Source organism: Pieris napi, chromosome 18 (genome assembly GCF_905475465.1).
Source record: "Pieris napi chromosome 18, ilPieNapi1.2, whole genome shotgun sequence".
Classification (NCBI taxonomy): domain Eukaryota; kingdom Metazoa; phylum Arthropoda; class Insecta; order Lepidoptera; family Pieridae; genus Pieris; species Pieris napi.
Window position 1 is genome coordinate 3370479 of NC_062251.1, and position 14643 is coordinate 3385121.

Consider the following 14643-nt stretch of genomic DNA (forward strand, 5'->3'; position numbering starts at 1 on the left):
GGAGTATACATTTGATAGTTCAAAAATCTTATCAAGCGACATAAATAAATGCGAAGCAACTCTTCGGTTTTTCTTGAGTGCCTGATGGTTTTCAGACCGTCGGTAAACGAAGCTTGGAATAAATTCTCCATTATGCTTAATATAATAATTAACTAAACGCTTTGTAAATATTGCATTGTAAATTCTTAAATGCTTATGCTTGATAAAATGCTCAATGAATGCTTCATATCATTCTTAGTAAAATTATGCTCACAAATGAGATAATTCTCAGAAATATAGTGCTCAAAACAAATGGAAAGGACTTACTGTAGATGCCTCCGTATGTTGAAGATTGACGTCCGTTGACTTCTTCTAGGTTGAAAGGACGCTGATATACTTTTTGACCGCTGTGGGTCCTTAAAAATGCGGGGAGCGGACTCACTGTCGCTTGCCTCCCTATTTGACCGCTGTGGGTCCTTGAGAATGCTGGGAGCGGACTCACTGTCGCTTGCCTCCCTATTTGACCGCTATGGGTCCTTGAAAATGCTGGGAGCGGACTCACTGTCGCTTGCCTCCCTATCTGACCGCTGTGGGTCCTTGAGAATGCTGGGAGCGGACTTCCTGTCGCCTGCCTCCCTATTTGACCGCTATGGGTCCTTAAAAATGCTGGGAGCGGACTCACTGTCGCTTGCCTCCCTATTTGACCGCTATGGGTCCTTAAAAATGCTGGGAGTGGACTTCCTGTCGCCTGCCTCCCTATTTGACCGCTATGGGTCCTTAAAAATGCTGGGAGCGGACTTCCTGTCGCTTACCTCCCTTTTCGACCGCTATGGATCCTCCTTCTCCTTGCTCTCCTCTTTTCTATTGATGCGGATGATATTTTCTTACTTGCTTGACGACCCAACAAACCAGCAATGGGATGTTTTTCCACGGCGCCGATCTTCAGGATGACGGAGAAAAACGCGAACGCGATCAACTGTACGCGAAAGACCCGCTATTCCCGGATAGCTCGAAGGACCAAAATGTACGTTTCCTGGATCATCAGGGGTTCGAAATAATAGAATAATTTGAACTTACTCTATATTTATCACTCGCGTTATACAATAGAATATGAGCGAAATAATAACTATTATGTTAATTGCTATATAATAAGTGCAATCTAACAAACAGAGAGAGTGCCTACGTCTGGCTATGCTCCCGGGGTGAAACTCCGACGATCTAGGAAATCGTCATGCTTATAAATGATCAAACTGTACAGCCAGGACACGTACTTACATAAGACAAACATCACGCTTGTAGGTGATTGGAATGTACGAGCCCTGGCACGTACTTACATAGGAAATGATCACGGTTGTAGATGATCGGAATGTACGAGCCCTGGCACGTACTTACATAGGGAATAATTAAGCTTATAAAACTAAGGAAGCCTGAACGAGTAAAATGTACAGCCTTGGCTCGTACAACCACTTTCTTTTATATATATAGATTTACATTTCGTTGCATTAAAAAAAAAATGTGCGCGTACTAGGTGTACACACGTAAGAAGTGAAACTTCTTTATGACCTTATTTTTCGAAAAATCATCTACTATATGCACTTTACAGAAATTGGTTAAATAAAGTTAAATTAGATAAAGTTTAACAAAAGGCTTTTATTATCATAGACATGAATACAAATACAATTATTTCATTTTAACTTATTACTGTACTACTATGTAGTACTAAGATTATTACAGAATTTCATTAATTGTAATAGAATTATTAGTATTACTATCATTGTTATCGTTATTATACATTTTTGTTACTAATGGCTTCGAATCTCTTCGGTTCAACCGTGGTAGGGACAAGAAAAAGATGGCGCGTAACCCAAAAATTGTGACAAATATGTGTAAATTTTTTTCCAACACCGATAAAGAAGTTTGACTTCAAAACACAACATGGCGCGTAACCTGCTACAAAATTTCTCCCATACGTCGATAAAGAAGTTTCACTTCAAAAGATGGCGCGTAACGGAAAAATGTGACGCGTAACGAAAAAATGTTACACTAAATTTTTAATAAGTAATTAAAGAAGTTTCCCTTCAAAAAGTGCGTGCATACAAAGTACACATGTCAGAAGTGAAACTTCTTTGGCAAACAAATTTTTAAGTCTTGTTCATATTTATACAAACTAATCTAATTTATGCAATCTAAAACTAAGTTAAAGTTAAAAGTCTAGGTTTAGGTTTAAAGACTTTATTTCTCAAAAAAGACAAAAAATGTCACTTACATGAGAATAATACTCTAGATAACGTAACATTGTAGTCGTTCTTAAAATAATCACAATAAAATATAGCCGTACATGCAATAAATTTAAAAAATAAAAGTAAACAAAGAAATATGAATTAAAAGTAAGTAATAAGAAATGAATTTAAAAGTAATTTTGTTTAACATATTCACTTAGCTTCGATTTGAATGAATTAATAGAAGTAATATTTTTTATATCTGTGGGTAGTTTATTATACAGCTGTGCGCCTTCGTAGGTAAACATTTTTTTGCCGTAGTTCGTACGTACTTTAGGTAATGCAAGATAACTCGTTCGACGCATACTTCGTACACGTGGCGGTTTGGAGAAAGCTAAACTAGTGTGGAGAGAACTTGTTATAAATTTTAAACTCTCTCCCTCAATCTTCCTAACTTGCTTGCTCCCTACTCTCGCTCCATGGCTATTTGCTTCATGCTACGTTCGCCCTTTCGCACTCTCTCTCAATCGGTCTCAATCGCTCTTTCCCTTTTCTTCGCCAAAAACGCGATGACGTAATATAGGTTAGAGCGCGACGTATACGCGACAATACGCGTTAGAGTGGGACAGAACGCATACTGCGTATTCACATCTCTTTGACGAGACGTGATAGTCTGAGTCTGGTAGAGTGGTAGATTGAATTAAAATTAAAGAAAAAACGTGAATTAATATCAAAGAAAAAAAATACTGCATAAATAAAAAAATAAATAAATTATTATAATTGCATAAGGGAGCGTTCAAGTATTACGTAACGAATTGGGGGGGGGGGGGGGTCTCTTTTAGATAAACGTTACGATGCGGGGCGGGGATTGAATTACGCGTTTTTGTTAATGTCATTTTCGACTTTCCAGTAATTTACACCACATAATAGATACTTTTAGGTATAAAGAGTCACTAGGTGGCCACGAAACGTTTTACTATACTTGGGTACAGAAAAACGTTACGGCGCTTTACATGGGGGGGGGGGTCAATTATCTTCAAAAATTGCGTGACGTAATACTTGAACGCTCTCTAAGTTGATTAAAAAAAATCGGTTGTCTGTAAAGTCGGTTTACTGACGATAGTTGAACGTGACAACGTCACGAATCGCTCACTCAAGTAGGAGAGAGACAGATGTCGAACGCTGAAGAGCGCGAAGTCCGATTGTGCCTCTCTGTCGCTTCGCGCTCTCGCTTGCACTTCAAGCCTTAAATGGAACGCCTCAAAGTGGGGTAACGCCGCATGAGTCATGTTTTTTCGTGCGTGCAGCCGGCTCCATCGAATTATAAGACGTTGTCACGTCAATACTATGCAATGTCTTTACCGCGGCAGTCCCCGAGTGCCACACGTTATTAAATATGGTAATTATTTACAGAAAAGATGGTGAAGATTGGAGACAAGGTGACTACTTGGGTGGTGGTTCACTAATACACAAATCCGTTGTGATAACTGCAGCTCATAAAGTTCATACGCTGAAGGCAGATCAGGTAATCCATCAAATATTTCAGCGTGCGAGTCTCATCCCTGAGGTCGTTGGTTCGATCCCCGGCTGTGCACCAATGGACTTTTTATGTGCGCATTTAACATTCGTACGGTGAAGGAAAACATCGTGAAACAGGCTTGCCTTAGACCCAAAAAGTCGACCGTATTGAGCACAGCCCTGCGATTCTGTAATTCACTTTTCGAACTCACGCGGTTTTCGCATAAACTATAAGCTCCCACCTTTTCAGAATGCCAAATCATAAAATGACTGCTTCACGACTGATTTGAGAGCGACCGCCGATCCGAAAACCGCTGTGTGAGTTCGAAAAGTGAGTTACAGAATCGCAGGGCAGTAGGCTGATCACCTACTTGCCAATTATATTGACTAACGATCATGAAACAGATACAGAAATCTGAGGTCCACACCTAAGAAGGTTGTAGCGCCACTGATATTTGTTTTTTTGTATTCTTCAAATAGGGAGGACATACAAATACTTGTGAAAATATGTTAGAAAAAGGATATACACCTGTGAAAATAACAATGGATATTTTTTTTTAATGGCTCTGGCACGGTTTGTGCATTAGCCAGCGTCAAGTATGAGATTTTTATAACCTATATCAATCAAATTTGCACACCGTGTGTACTTTAATCCAACTTAAAAGATAGGATAGCTTACATCCCAATTTATACCCGCAATATTATTTTATTGCAAAATATTTGTTTATTATTTGATAGTCACATTTCTAACAGATGGCGCTGTGTTGAAAGTACCAACGTTTCACATAAGCTACAATTTAATGGCATAACCACCAAAAAGCATGGTGGTTTCATGACTGTTATTTTCCTGCCGTTTCCTGTGTATAGTTTACTACTATGTAATATAACAAAAACCTTAGCCACAGCAACGCTTGGCCGAGTCTGCTAGTTACATATTATATTTTTGAAGTTATACTTCTTTAGGCGCGTTATGAAAAATGTATGAGAGTGAAATTTTACGATGCGCGCGCACCGTGACACAAAATTATCAGTATGGGCGCCGAGCGTGCGCGAGCGAGATGGGAATAAGACAGTCTACAAGTAAAAAGAAATAGAATATACGTGAAGTTAGCAGCTATAGACCAGTGCAGATAGCCTTCAAAATAAATAAAAAGTGAAAAAAATTACAGTAGGATGAAACCCATTAGAAAAGCAGGGGAATATGATCAAAATGAAAGGAAAAATAAATTACGGTCGATCTGAGGTCGGGAAGGGGTAGGGGGGGGGAAGAGAAGTAGGGAAGGGTATGACGGGTCTGGGCGTTACTGCATACGATGTTTTGCATTTTCTGAGAAGATTTACTATGGAAATATATATATTTTTTTTTACCATAGGAAAGTAGAGATTTCAACGAACTGAAAGCATACCAACTTTTTGAAAAAAGCTAAAATTTTGACGTCAGAATTTTCGATTGAAAATTAGGGTGTTTTTTCGATATAATTTCAAAATAAGGTGAACAAATAAATATTTTTAATGAAATAAATTACAGTATATTTGGGACATTATAAGGTAAGTGTTCACCAAATTTCGTTAAAAAAAAAAGAATTTTGTAAAAGATAAAAATTAAAAACCAAAAACTTGGTTTTTTGAATTTTTCACATAAATTTTGAGGTTATGTGAAAAATGTGTGAATACAAAAGTTTAAGATCTTATTACCTACAACTTTGCCATTTAACTTTCTTCGATAGGACTTTTAGTTTTGCCGAAAATCGAGATAAACCGTTTTTTACCCTTAAAACTCCCCCCCTACCCCTTCCCGACCTCAGATCGACCGTAATTTATTTTTCCTTTCATTTTGATCATATTCCCCTGCTTTTCTAATGGGTTTCATCCTACTGTAATTTTTTTTGGTTTCAAAAATTATCGGCACTGGTCTACTATGCCAAGAATTTTGAATGACCATAATGACATTTGTAGTACCTTTTAAACAAATAAAGGAGTTTTAATTATTTTTTCAAAGAAATTTAGCAATGCTTTTTCACAAAGACCTATTGTTACTTAGTTAAAAGGTTATGAAACCAACCTAGTAATAATGATTAATATTAATTAATAATTGAATAATATACTAAATATTTAATATTGTTTAATTATTAAGGCTAAATATTATTATTTAAAAAAAATAAAGAAAGCCAAAGAAGTATAACTTCTTACGCGCGTACATAAGTACACGCACCATTTTTTTTTTAAATCAAGTTAAGTTTTTCTTAAAGAGAAACACACCAGTCCTTTTATACGTTCGGACGGTGCGGACAAACGTAGGTTGTGATGTTCCAGACAGAGACGGGTTTTCATTCCTGACGCTATAACTCCAAAACGCACGAACCGATTTCCACGGTTTTGCATTCGTTGGAAAGGTATCGGGCTGCGTGAGGTTTATAGCAAAGAAAATTCAGGAAAAATTTCCACAGAAAAGCGGGATCACCAAACGAAATGTTACATAAAACGAAGCCATCTGGTGGCGAATCGGAGTTCGCCGAGTTTGCTAGTTTGTAATATATTAATCTAGTTAATTGTATTATTTCTTTTCTCTTTTATAATTGTAATGTTTTCCTTATATGTTTTTGTATGTTGTGTGTTCGCTGTGTCTGTTTCGTTAAGCCTTTAAAATATATATATGACAGGTAAAATGTCGTGCTGGTGAATGGGACACGAAAACGACTAACGAGGCGTATCCACACCAGGAACGAGACGTTAAGGATATAGTGATACATTCAGATTTTAACAGACGTAAGTTTATCACAAGTTAATTTATCTTTGGTATTAAAAACGAGATTCTTACAAACCTTTTAACTCAAACTCAAAATAACTTTATTCATATAGGTAACCAAGTACACTTATGAATTCAAGGCCGGCAACGCATTTGCGAGCCCTTTGGCAATATGACTGCCTATGGGCGGGACGGGGCCAACCCTTATGTCCGTTTTTGGTTCATAAAAAAAGAAGAAAAGAAACCTTTATCTGAATCACCAATTAAATGGGTATAAAAAAAATCTTCGGCAATGGTTGTATACGTACAGTGGAATTCCATCAGTCCAGTCCAAAACTCCAGAAATAAAAGCTTGTAGCGTCACTGGGTTTTTTTTTAATCTTAATAGAAATCTTAATATATATAAATTACGTGTCACGTTGTTTGTCCGCTAAGGCGATAGGATAGCTTACATCTCAATTTATACCCGCAATATTATTTTATCGCAAATTATTTGATAGTCACAATTCTAACAGATGGCGCTGTGTTGAAAGTACCAACGTTTCACATAAGCTACAATTTAATGGCATAACCACCAATAAAGCATGGTGTTCTCCTACCGTTTCCCTTGAATAGTTTACTACTATGTAATATAACAAAAATCTTAGCCAGAGCAACGCTTGGCCGGTCTGCTAGTTATTATATTTTTTTTTTCAGGTCAGTTCAAAAACAACGTGGCATTGTTAATATTGCAAACGCCATTCGACCTATCCGTACCTCATATTGGTACCGCGTGTTTGGAGAGCAAAATGCCCCCACCAGGGACCGAGTGCTACAGCATGGGGTGGGGCCAAAAGGACTTTAATAAGGACGAGTATGCTGTCATTTTGAAAAAAGTAAGTGTCCTTTCATCGCCAGCAGTTTTCGAACAAAGTCTGCCAGTTTTTTTTAAAGACAATTCACACCAATTGACCTAGTCCCATGCTAAGCTGGTGAAGCTTGTGTTATGGGTAGGCAACGGATATACATACATATTATAGATAGATAGACATATAAATACATATTTAAACACCCAAGACCTAAACACGAAATGCTCATCACATCGATTTTCGTCTCAGCCGGGGATCGAACCCGGGACCCATGGATTCGCAGGGGTACTAACCACTAGACCAATGAGTCGTCTAATTGCTCAATAGCGTGAAGCAGTCATTTTATGATTTAGCATTTTATGATTTAGCATTCTAATAAGGACGGAGCTTGTAGTTTATTGTTTATCAGAATGCCAAATCATTGTGTTACCTATAAAGAATATCTGTGATGTCTATTGGCCATCATCGGAATCGAGAATGTTATGTTACAATATATGATTGTATGAAAAATTAAAATGCACATTTAATACTAAACTGACGTTTTACAATTTATTAACTTAACTAATGTTCGGTTATGTAACTCTGCCTTGAGAACATCGTAAGGTATCACGAATTAGGGCCGATTTACATTATCTTAGTGTTTAGGAGAGTACTTTAGTACAACTTGAAAGGCAAGTTCTTTAGCGTAGCGTTTACTAAAGCAAGTAGCGTTTACATGTTTCAACTAAAGTACTATCCTAAAGCACTCTCCTAAACACTAAGATAATGTAAATCGGCCTTTAGACCCAGCCCTGCGATTCTGTAACTCACTTTTCGAACTCACACAGCGGTTTTCGCATCGGCGGTCGCTCTCAAATCAGTCTGGCATTCTGATAGACAATAAACTACAAGTTCCCACCTTTTCAGAATGCCAAATCATAAAATGACTGCTTCACGACTGATTTGAGAGCGACCGCCGATGCGAAAACCGCTGTGTGAGTTCGAAAAGTGAGTTACAGAATCGCAGGCCAGTAATCTAAGTACCTCAGGCATAGAAGACTGATCACCAACTTGGCAAACAAAACATCACCATATATTTTTTTCTAGATATCATCACCTCTATTGGATAAGTCTGTGTGTGAAAGGGCATTCCGACCTATTGTAGGATCTGCCTATACTATGGACGATTCCATGACCTGTGCTGGAGGAGTTCCCGGTATAAGTAATTGTAAGGGGGATGGAGGATCACCCCTAATATGCCCTGTACCCGTAAGTTTTTTTTTTGGTTTTTTTTTTGACAATTCACACCAATTGACCTAGTCGCATGCTAAGCTGGTGAAGCTTGTGTTATGGGTACTAGGCAACGGATAAACATACATATTATTAGAGATAGATATAGATACATATTTAAACACCCAAGACCTAAGCGCAACACCAAATGCTCATCACATCGATGTTCGTCTCAGCCGGGGATCGAACCCGGGACCCATGGATTCGCAGTCAGGGTTACTAACCACTAGACCAATGAGTCGTCAAGTATGGTATCAAGTATGGAATAGTATGCCAAAATTTATAAAGTGTAATATCGCTTGCCCCGGGGCGACTTTGTTAAAGCAATTTTTTGAAGTGAAACTTCTTTAGGCGCATGAGGGTTAAATTTTTACGGATTAAACGCAATAATAATATTAGCAGATGTGATTAGATGTGCAGCGTTTTAGTCGAAGAAAAGGGAGAGAGCGATTGAGACCGATTGAGAGTGAGTGAGAAGGGCGAATTACCATATAGAAATTCTATTCCTTTAAAATTTCGTAAAGAGAATTTATGAAATATTAGTATTTTATATTTTATGCAAAATAATTTATTGAAATCTCAACTAACGAATTGTAAATTAAAATGCCACGTGTTTTTATTATCTAAGAAATAAATTTAAAAAAATAAATTTATAATTTGTATTAATTTTCGACGCTTTTAATATTTTAATGATAATTAAATTCCTAACATATCTTCCTTTTTCCCTCCCTCTTATTCTCGGAAAAAAAAGATTAGTAAAAAAAACATGTGTACTTATGTACACGCGTTAGAAGTTATACTTCTTTGGCGTAACTTTTCAAAAATTTATTCTTTGTTAGTCTATTGTTAGTCGTTATTTCTCTAAACTAACAATAGAAAAAAGGTATTTAATACATTGAAAGTTTTATTATAACGCATTATCTAGTTATAAATTAATATCACAAAAAAAATTAAAGAAGTGGACATATTTTATTTTAAAATGTTGACTATGCTAACTTCAGGGTGTCGATTTTTGTGACGGTGTGAGCGCGCATCGTCTAAATATACTCTCATAATTTTTCCCCAACGCGCCAAAAACTAAACTTCAAAAATCGCAACTAATTTGTTAATTAATTAAAATTTATTCCAGTCATCTGAAGGCACTCGATACGCTGTGGTGGGATTGGTGGTTTTGGGACACAAATGTGATGTGAATGGTTTTCCGGTCGCCTTCACGAAAGTACCACAGGTGTACAACTGGATAGAAGATATTATGAAGACCAAGAATTATGATACCACCTCCTTCGAATACTAAACTAAAACATATGTTAACTAAATTAATGTGTTTCATTTAAATATATTCACAAATATAGAGTTCCGATTCGACTTAGGGTCCTTCAAGAAAAGAGCGTACTAATTATTAAAAGGCCAGCAACGCACTCGCGAGCCCTCTGGCATTGAGAGTGTCCATGGGCGGCGGTATCACTTAACATCAGCCCTGCGATTCTGTAACTCACTTTTCGAACTCACACAGCGGTTTTCGCATCGGCGGTCGCTCTCAAATCAGTCGTGAAGCAGTCATTTTATGATTTGGCATTCTGAAAAGGTGGGAGCTTGTAGTTTATTATTATTAGCGAAAACCGCTGTGTGAGTTCGAAAAGTGAGTTACAGAATCGCAGGGCAGGTGAGCCTTCTACCCGTCATGAAGAATCATATAAAAATGAAAAAACAGATTCCAAATTCAAATGCAATACAGTAGAACCTCGATAACATAAAAACCTCTGTTACTTCAAAAAATACTATGTTCCCTTCCCATCAGAGCCCAAAACCTCTATAACTTAAAATACGCAACCTCTATAACTTAAATAAATAATCTCTGTATAGGCCCTCAGTAACTAAAAGAAATGTTTCCACAACCTCTATAACATAAAATTGTTTGTGAATGAGTCATTTTGAAAGAGTGTCAAAACAAATGGTTTCGGTATTTATTGCTTGCACGTGTTTACTATGTATTGTTAACGTAAACAATACATTACCTATTGTTTGCTTTATCTAAATTCTTCAAAGCTTTGCGGCGGTTAGCTTTGTGACAACGACTTACTTGCATCATAAGTTTTTTGATCGTCGTCCTGGAAACATCGCTTTACTTACTGTGTGATAAAATTGTCTTAAAATGAGTCCAAAAAGAAAACTAACAACCCTCACCTACGCTGATAAATTAAAAGCTATAGAAGCAGTGAAAAATGGATTGAAAAGGAAAGAAGTTGCGGCTCAGTTTGGAATACATGAGAGTACATTGTCTATCATCATTAAAAAAGAAGCTGAAATCTTGAAGAAACAAGAATCAGGAGAAAGTTTTCAATGTAAAAGACGAAAAATTGCCGAATTCCCTAATTTAGAACAATGTTTGTTTACGTGGTTCAAACAGTGTCGAAACAAAAACATCAGTGTTAGTGGACCCATACTGAAAGAAAAAGCTGAAGAGTTCGCTAATTCTCTGAAAATCAAAAATTTTAAAGCCAGCAATGGCTGGTTACAGAATTTTAAGAAATGGCATGATTTAGCCTTTAAAAAAATGCGGCGAAAGTGCGAGCGTTAGCGAATCAGTCTGCCAAGAATGGAAACCTTGATAACTTAAAACCTCTATAACTTAAAATATTTTGTGTTTCCCTTGGACTTTAGCTTATCGAGGTTCTACTGTATTTTGTTAATTTTCAATTGTAACAGTAACATGGCCAGATTAAAACTAACCAAACTAACGGATTGTCTCTTTCCCTAAAATATGGCGAGGGGGCCGATGGCTGGCCATGCGTCATACTCGTGACCCGTTCACGAGTATGACGCTATCCCACTTGTGGTGACTGGTCGTACTTGAATTTGTGTATGCGGTGATGTTAGTTATTTCGACTAAGTATTTGCGTGTTGTTCCCACGAGAATGTAAGTGCGTGCTCCTATTTCACCATGCCTCTTGCTGATAGAGGACAAATCTTTGTTTTTAATTTATTTTATTATTATACTTAAGATGTCATGTGGAACGTGGTACAATGGTTGCAGATCCTTACAAATGTTGTGTAATACACAAAACTTGGCAATTAAAAAGAGTGGCGGAAAGTTTGTTGCCAGTTCTTCTCTTTCGTTCTCCGCCTTTGATTTGAGAATTGGCAGTAAATGTAAAATAAGAAGTATTTCATTTTTTTTCTGACGTTCATAACTGTACACTGTGTTACCTTTATGAATAAATGATTTTGAATTTAATATTGATTATTTTTCCGACCCAAATATCGGCCAATAGAATTGCACCATTCGACGTCACGTGGTACAACCTACATGGTATTATACTGAAAATTTTTTGTGAAAATTTTCTCTGGCCGTTGCTTCAAGAAAAGTATTAAGTAGTTGTTTTATTCATTATGAAATTCTTATTTGTTAACTGTACATTTCGTCTCATGGTGCAATTCTATTGGCCGACATTTGGGTCGGAAAAATAATATAGTCGTCATGACGACTATATTAATTGTTTGCAACGAACCTATCGGGAAATACCCGATAATTTTGAAGCTCTTGTGGTATTACATATGAATAATCAAATCATATCTATCAAAAATAATATTCTATGTTACGAACCTATGAATGATACGATGCCTACGAACTCATCCTTTCTAATATTCGTCGAGCGAAGAAAGCACCAGCTCTGGGGTCACCGGTACTATCTACTAGGCGCCAACTTAAATCTTTAATTAGCGCCTGTGCCCTTGAACCCCACGGCCCAAGAGTATATGGCAGGGGAGCCCACGATGCTAAATGGGGATTTACTCGAGCGTCGTAGAGACCTATTGGGATGCAAAGCTTAGATAATAAGAAGAAAAAAATGTTATATGATATATACCGTTTCATCGGTGGGGGAAGCGGCTATAGATTGTTAAATATGTAAAAAAAACTGTTGCATGGACATCCTCGAGCGCGTCAGATATTGATAGCATCAATGCCCTAAGTATTTTTAATAATGTACGTATGTTAATCTGATCGTTTGCATGATGCGGGTGGTTGTATTTAAGGGTTGAAAATGAAAAAAAAAAAAAATTATCGAGCGCGTCAGATTTTCTAAGGGAGTGTTAAGTGCACCAAAAAAAGCTCTCATTCACTAATCTGACGATTTCGATGGGACGCAAACCCACGGCCATTTTCATAATTTGCAAAAAAAAATCGCAATTTTGAAATACTCAAGCGCGTCAGATTAAGATATATGTGGTTCATCTTTATGTTCTAAACGTACTGTCTCATAATCTGACGATTATCTAGAGGGATTCGCCTAATCTGACAAAAATATTTAGAAAAACGGTTCACCTAAAGGGCCATCCCTGCAACTTCCCGCTAATTCCATTCCTGGGCACTTAAAATTGATATTTTGAGCTGGCTGAGTTCAAAGAAAAAATATTTCTATGCATTTGAGCTCTCCCAGCTCGAATGTCTGATAGAAGTTTCATAGAACACTATTTTTGGAATTTTCAAACCGCAATAACTTTTGAATGGATCAAGCAATTTTCACGCGGTTGGCGGCATTCGACGCAGTTTTATCATCCTCATAAGTAATTTTGCAATTTTAATTGATCGAACCACAAATTTCGGAGTAATCCCGAAAAAACACTTTTTCGGGTTTCTTTCGTTCACGATATCTCTCGAACGAATCAACCGCTTTTGACCAGCTTGGGGGCGATCGACGTGGTTTTTCAAGCTCAAAGGCGGATTAGTTTTTGAAGTTGATCGATAAAGAAACCACTTTTAAAAAACATACTTCTTATTTTTTTAAGATTTTTCAAAATTTCTCAAAATCTATCGGTCCGAATCGGTTCAAATTCACAGGAAATGTAATTTTGAGGGAAATATTTAGAACGCCGTTTAGTAGATTCCGATCGGTTTAAGGAAATGTAGGCATCACGCAGCTGCACGCATTTAACTTTATCGACGAATTTTTGTTATTTCGGCTTGCGGAAATCGTCAGATTATATATTTTTCATTATTCTTGAATTATTTCCTTCAATATAAAAAAAAAATTAGCTACGCTCGAGAATGTCGAGATGACGTTTTTTTTTACAACTTTGTTGCCCTCCCCTGTTTTTACGTCACTCTCAAATTGTCAGATTAGTGGAATATACACTTTTTAGGATGTAATTAACTCACCCTACCTTAATCTGACGCGCTCGGGAATTTCTGATGGTCAAGTTTTTTTTACTAATCTGATCCTGTCTCCTTCACGGGCGGCCTTATATATGGGCCTCATATTTTGTGGAGGTACTTAACCGGGTACAAGGTATCCCCCTATATATTAATCTGCCGCGCTTTAGTAAATCCCGAAATTCCCTCTTGGGCTCCCCTACCAATAGGTTTAACAGATAAATATTATTTATTTATTTTTTATTTTTTTTTATTTGGGGAAATGCATTGCGCATACCCCACCGCGGTGCGACTGCTTAGTGCGGGAGGGTTATGTGGGTCTCGCGAATGTGCATACCCACTAAAACCCCAAGGCGCCACCAACAATCGCCTTAGGCGGGATGCGAGATAAATATTATTTACATTATCCGCACTCAATAGTCACGTGTTATAACTTTAGTTTAGATTACGCTAATTAATTATTAATATAAATTTATCCCGTCTTGTTAGTATCAATTCGGACCTCAAGTTATACTGACTTAAAGGTAATATTTTACTTAATTTTAATTTGCTTGTCTTTGCTTTACTGCGAGCTGTGTTGGCTTAGTGGCTTCAGCGTGCCTCTCTCTTCCCTGAGGTCGCAAGTTCGATCCCCAGCTGTGCAACAATGGACTTTCTTTCTATGTGCGCATTTAACAATCGCTCGTATGAAGGAAAACGTCGTGAGGAAATCGGTTTGCTTTAGACCCAAAAAAGTATACAGCGTGTGTCAGGCACAGGAGGCTAATCACCTACTTGCGTATTATATTGAAAAATGATCACGAAACAGATTCAGAAATCTGAGGCCCAGACCTAATATAGGTCGTGTAGTTAAATAAAATAATAACATAATGTCACTCAAATTATAGTACCCAAATAAAAGCCATTTTTTAT

At 37.2% G+C, this 14643-nt stretch overlaps 1 protein-coding gene across 1 annotated transcript in view; it reads left to right on the forward strand.

The window, feature by feature from the left end:
- The window catches only part of LOC125058306 (phenoloxidase-activating factor 2-like), an 85008-nt gene extending 75113 nt beyond the window's left edge, over nt 1–9895 (forward strand). Inside the window, exon 10 of the mRNA XM_047662368.1 lies at nt 9709–9895. Coding sequence (XP_047518324.1) covers nt 9709–9873 — 165 coding nt within the window. The 3' untranslated portion in view covers nt 9874–9895. The remainder of the gene's footprint in view (nt 1–9708) is intronic.
- The last annotated feature ends 4748 nt before the right edge of the window (nt 9896–14643 follow it).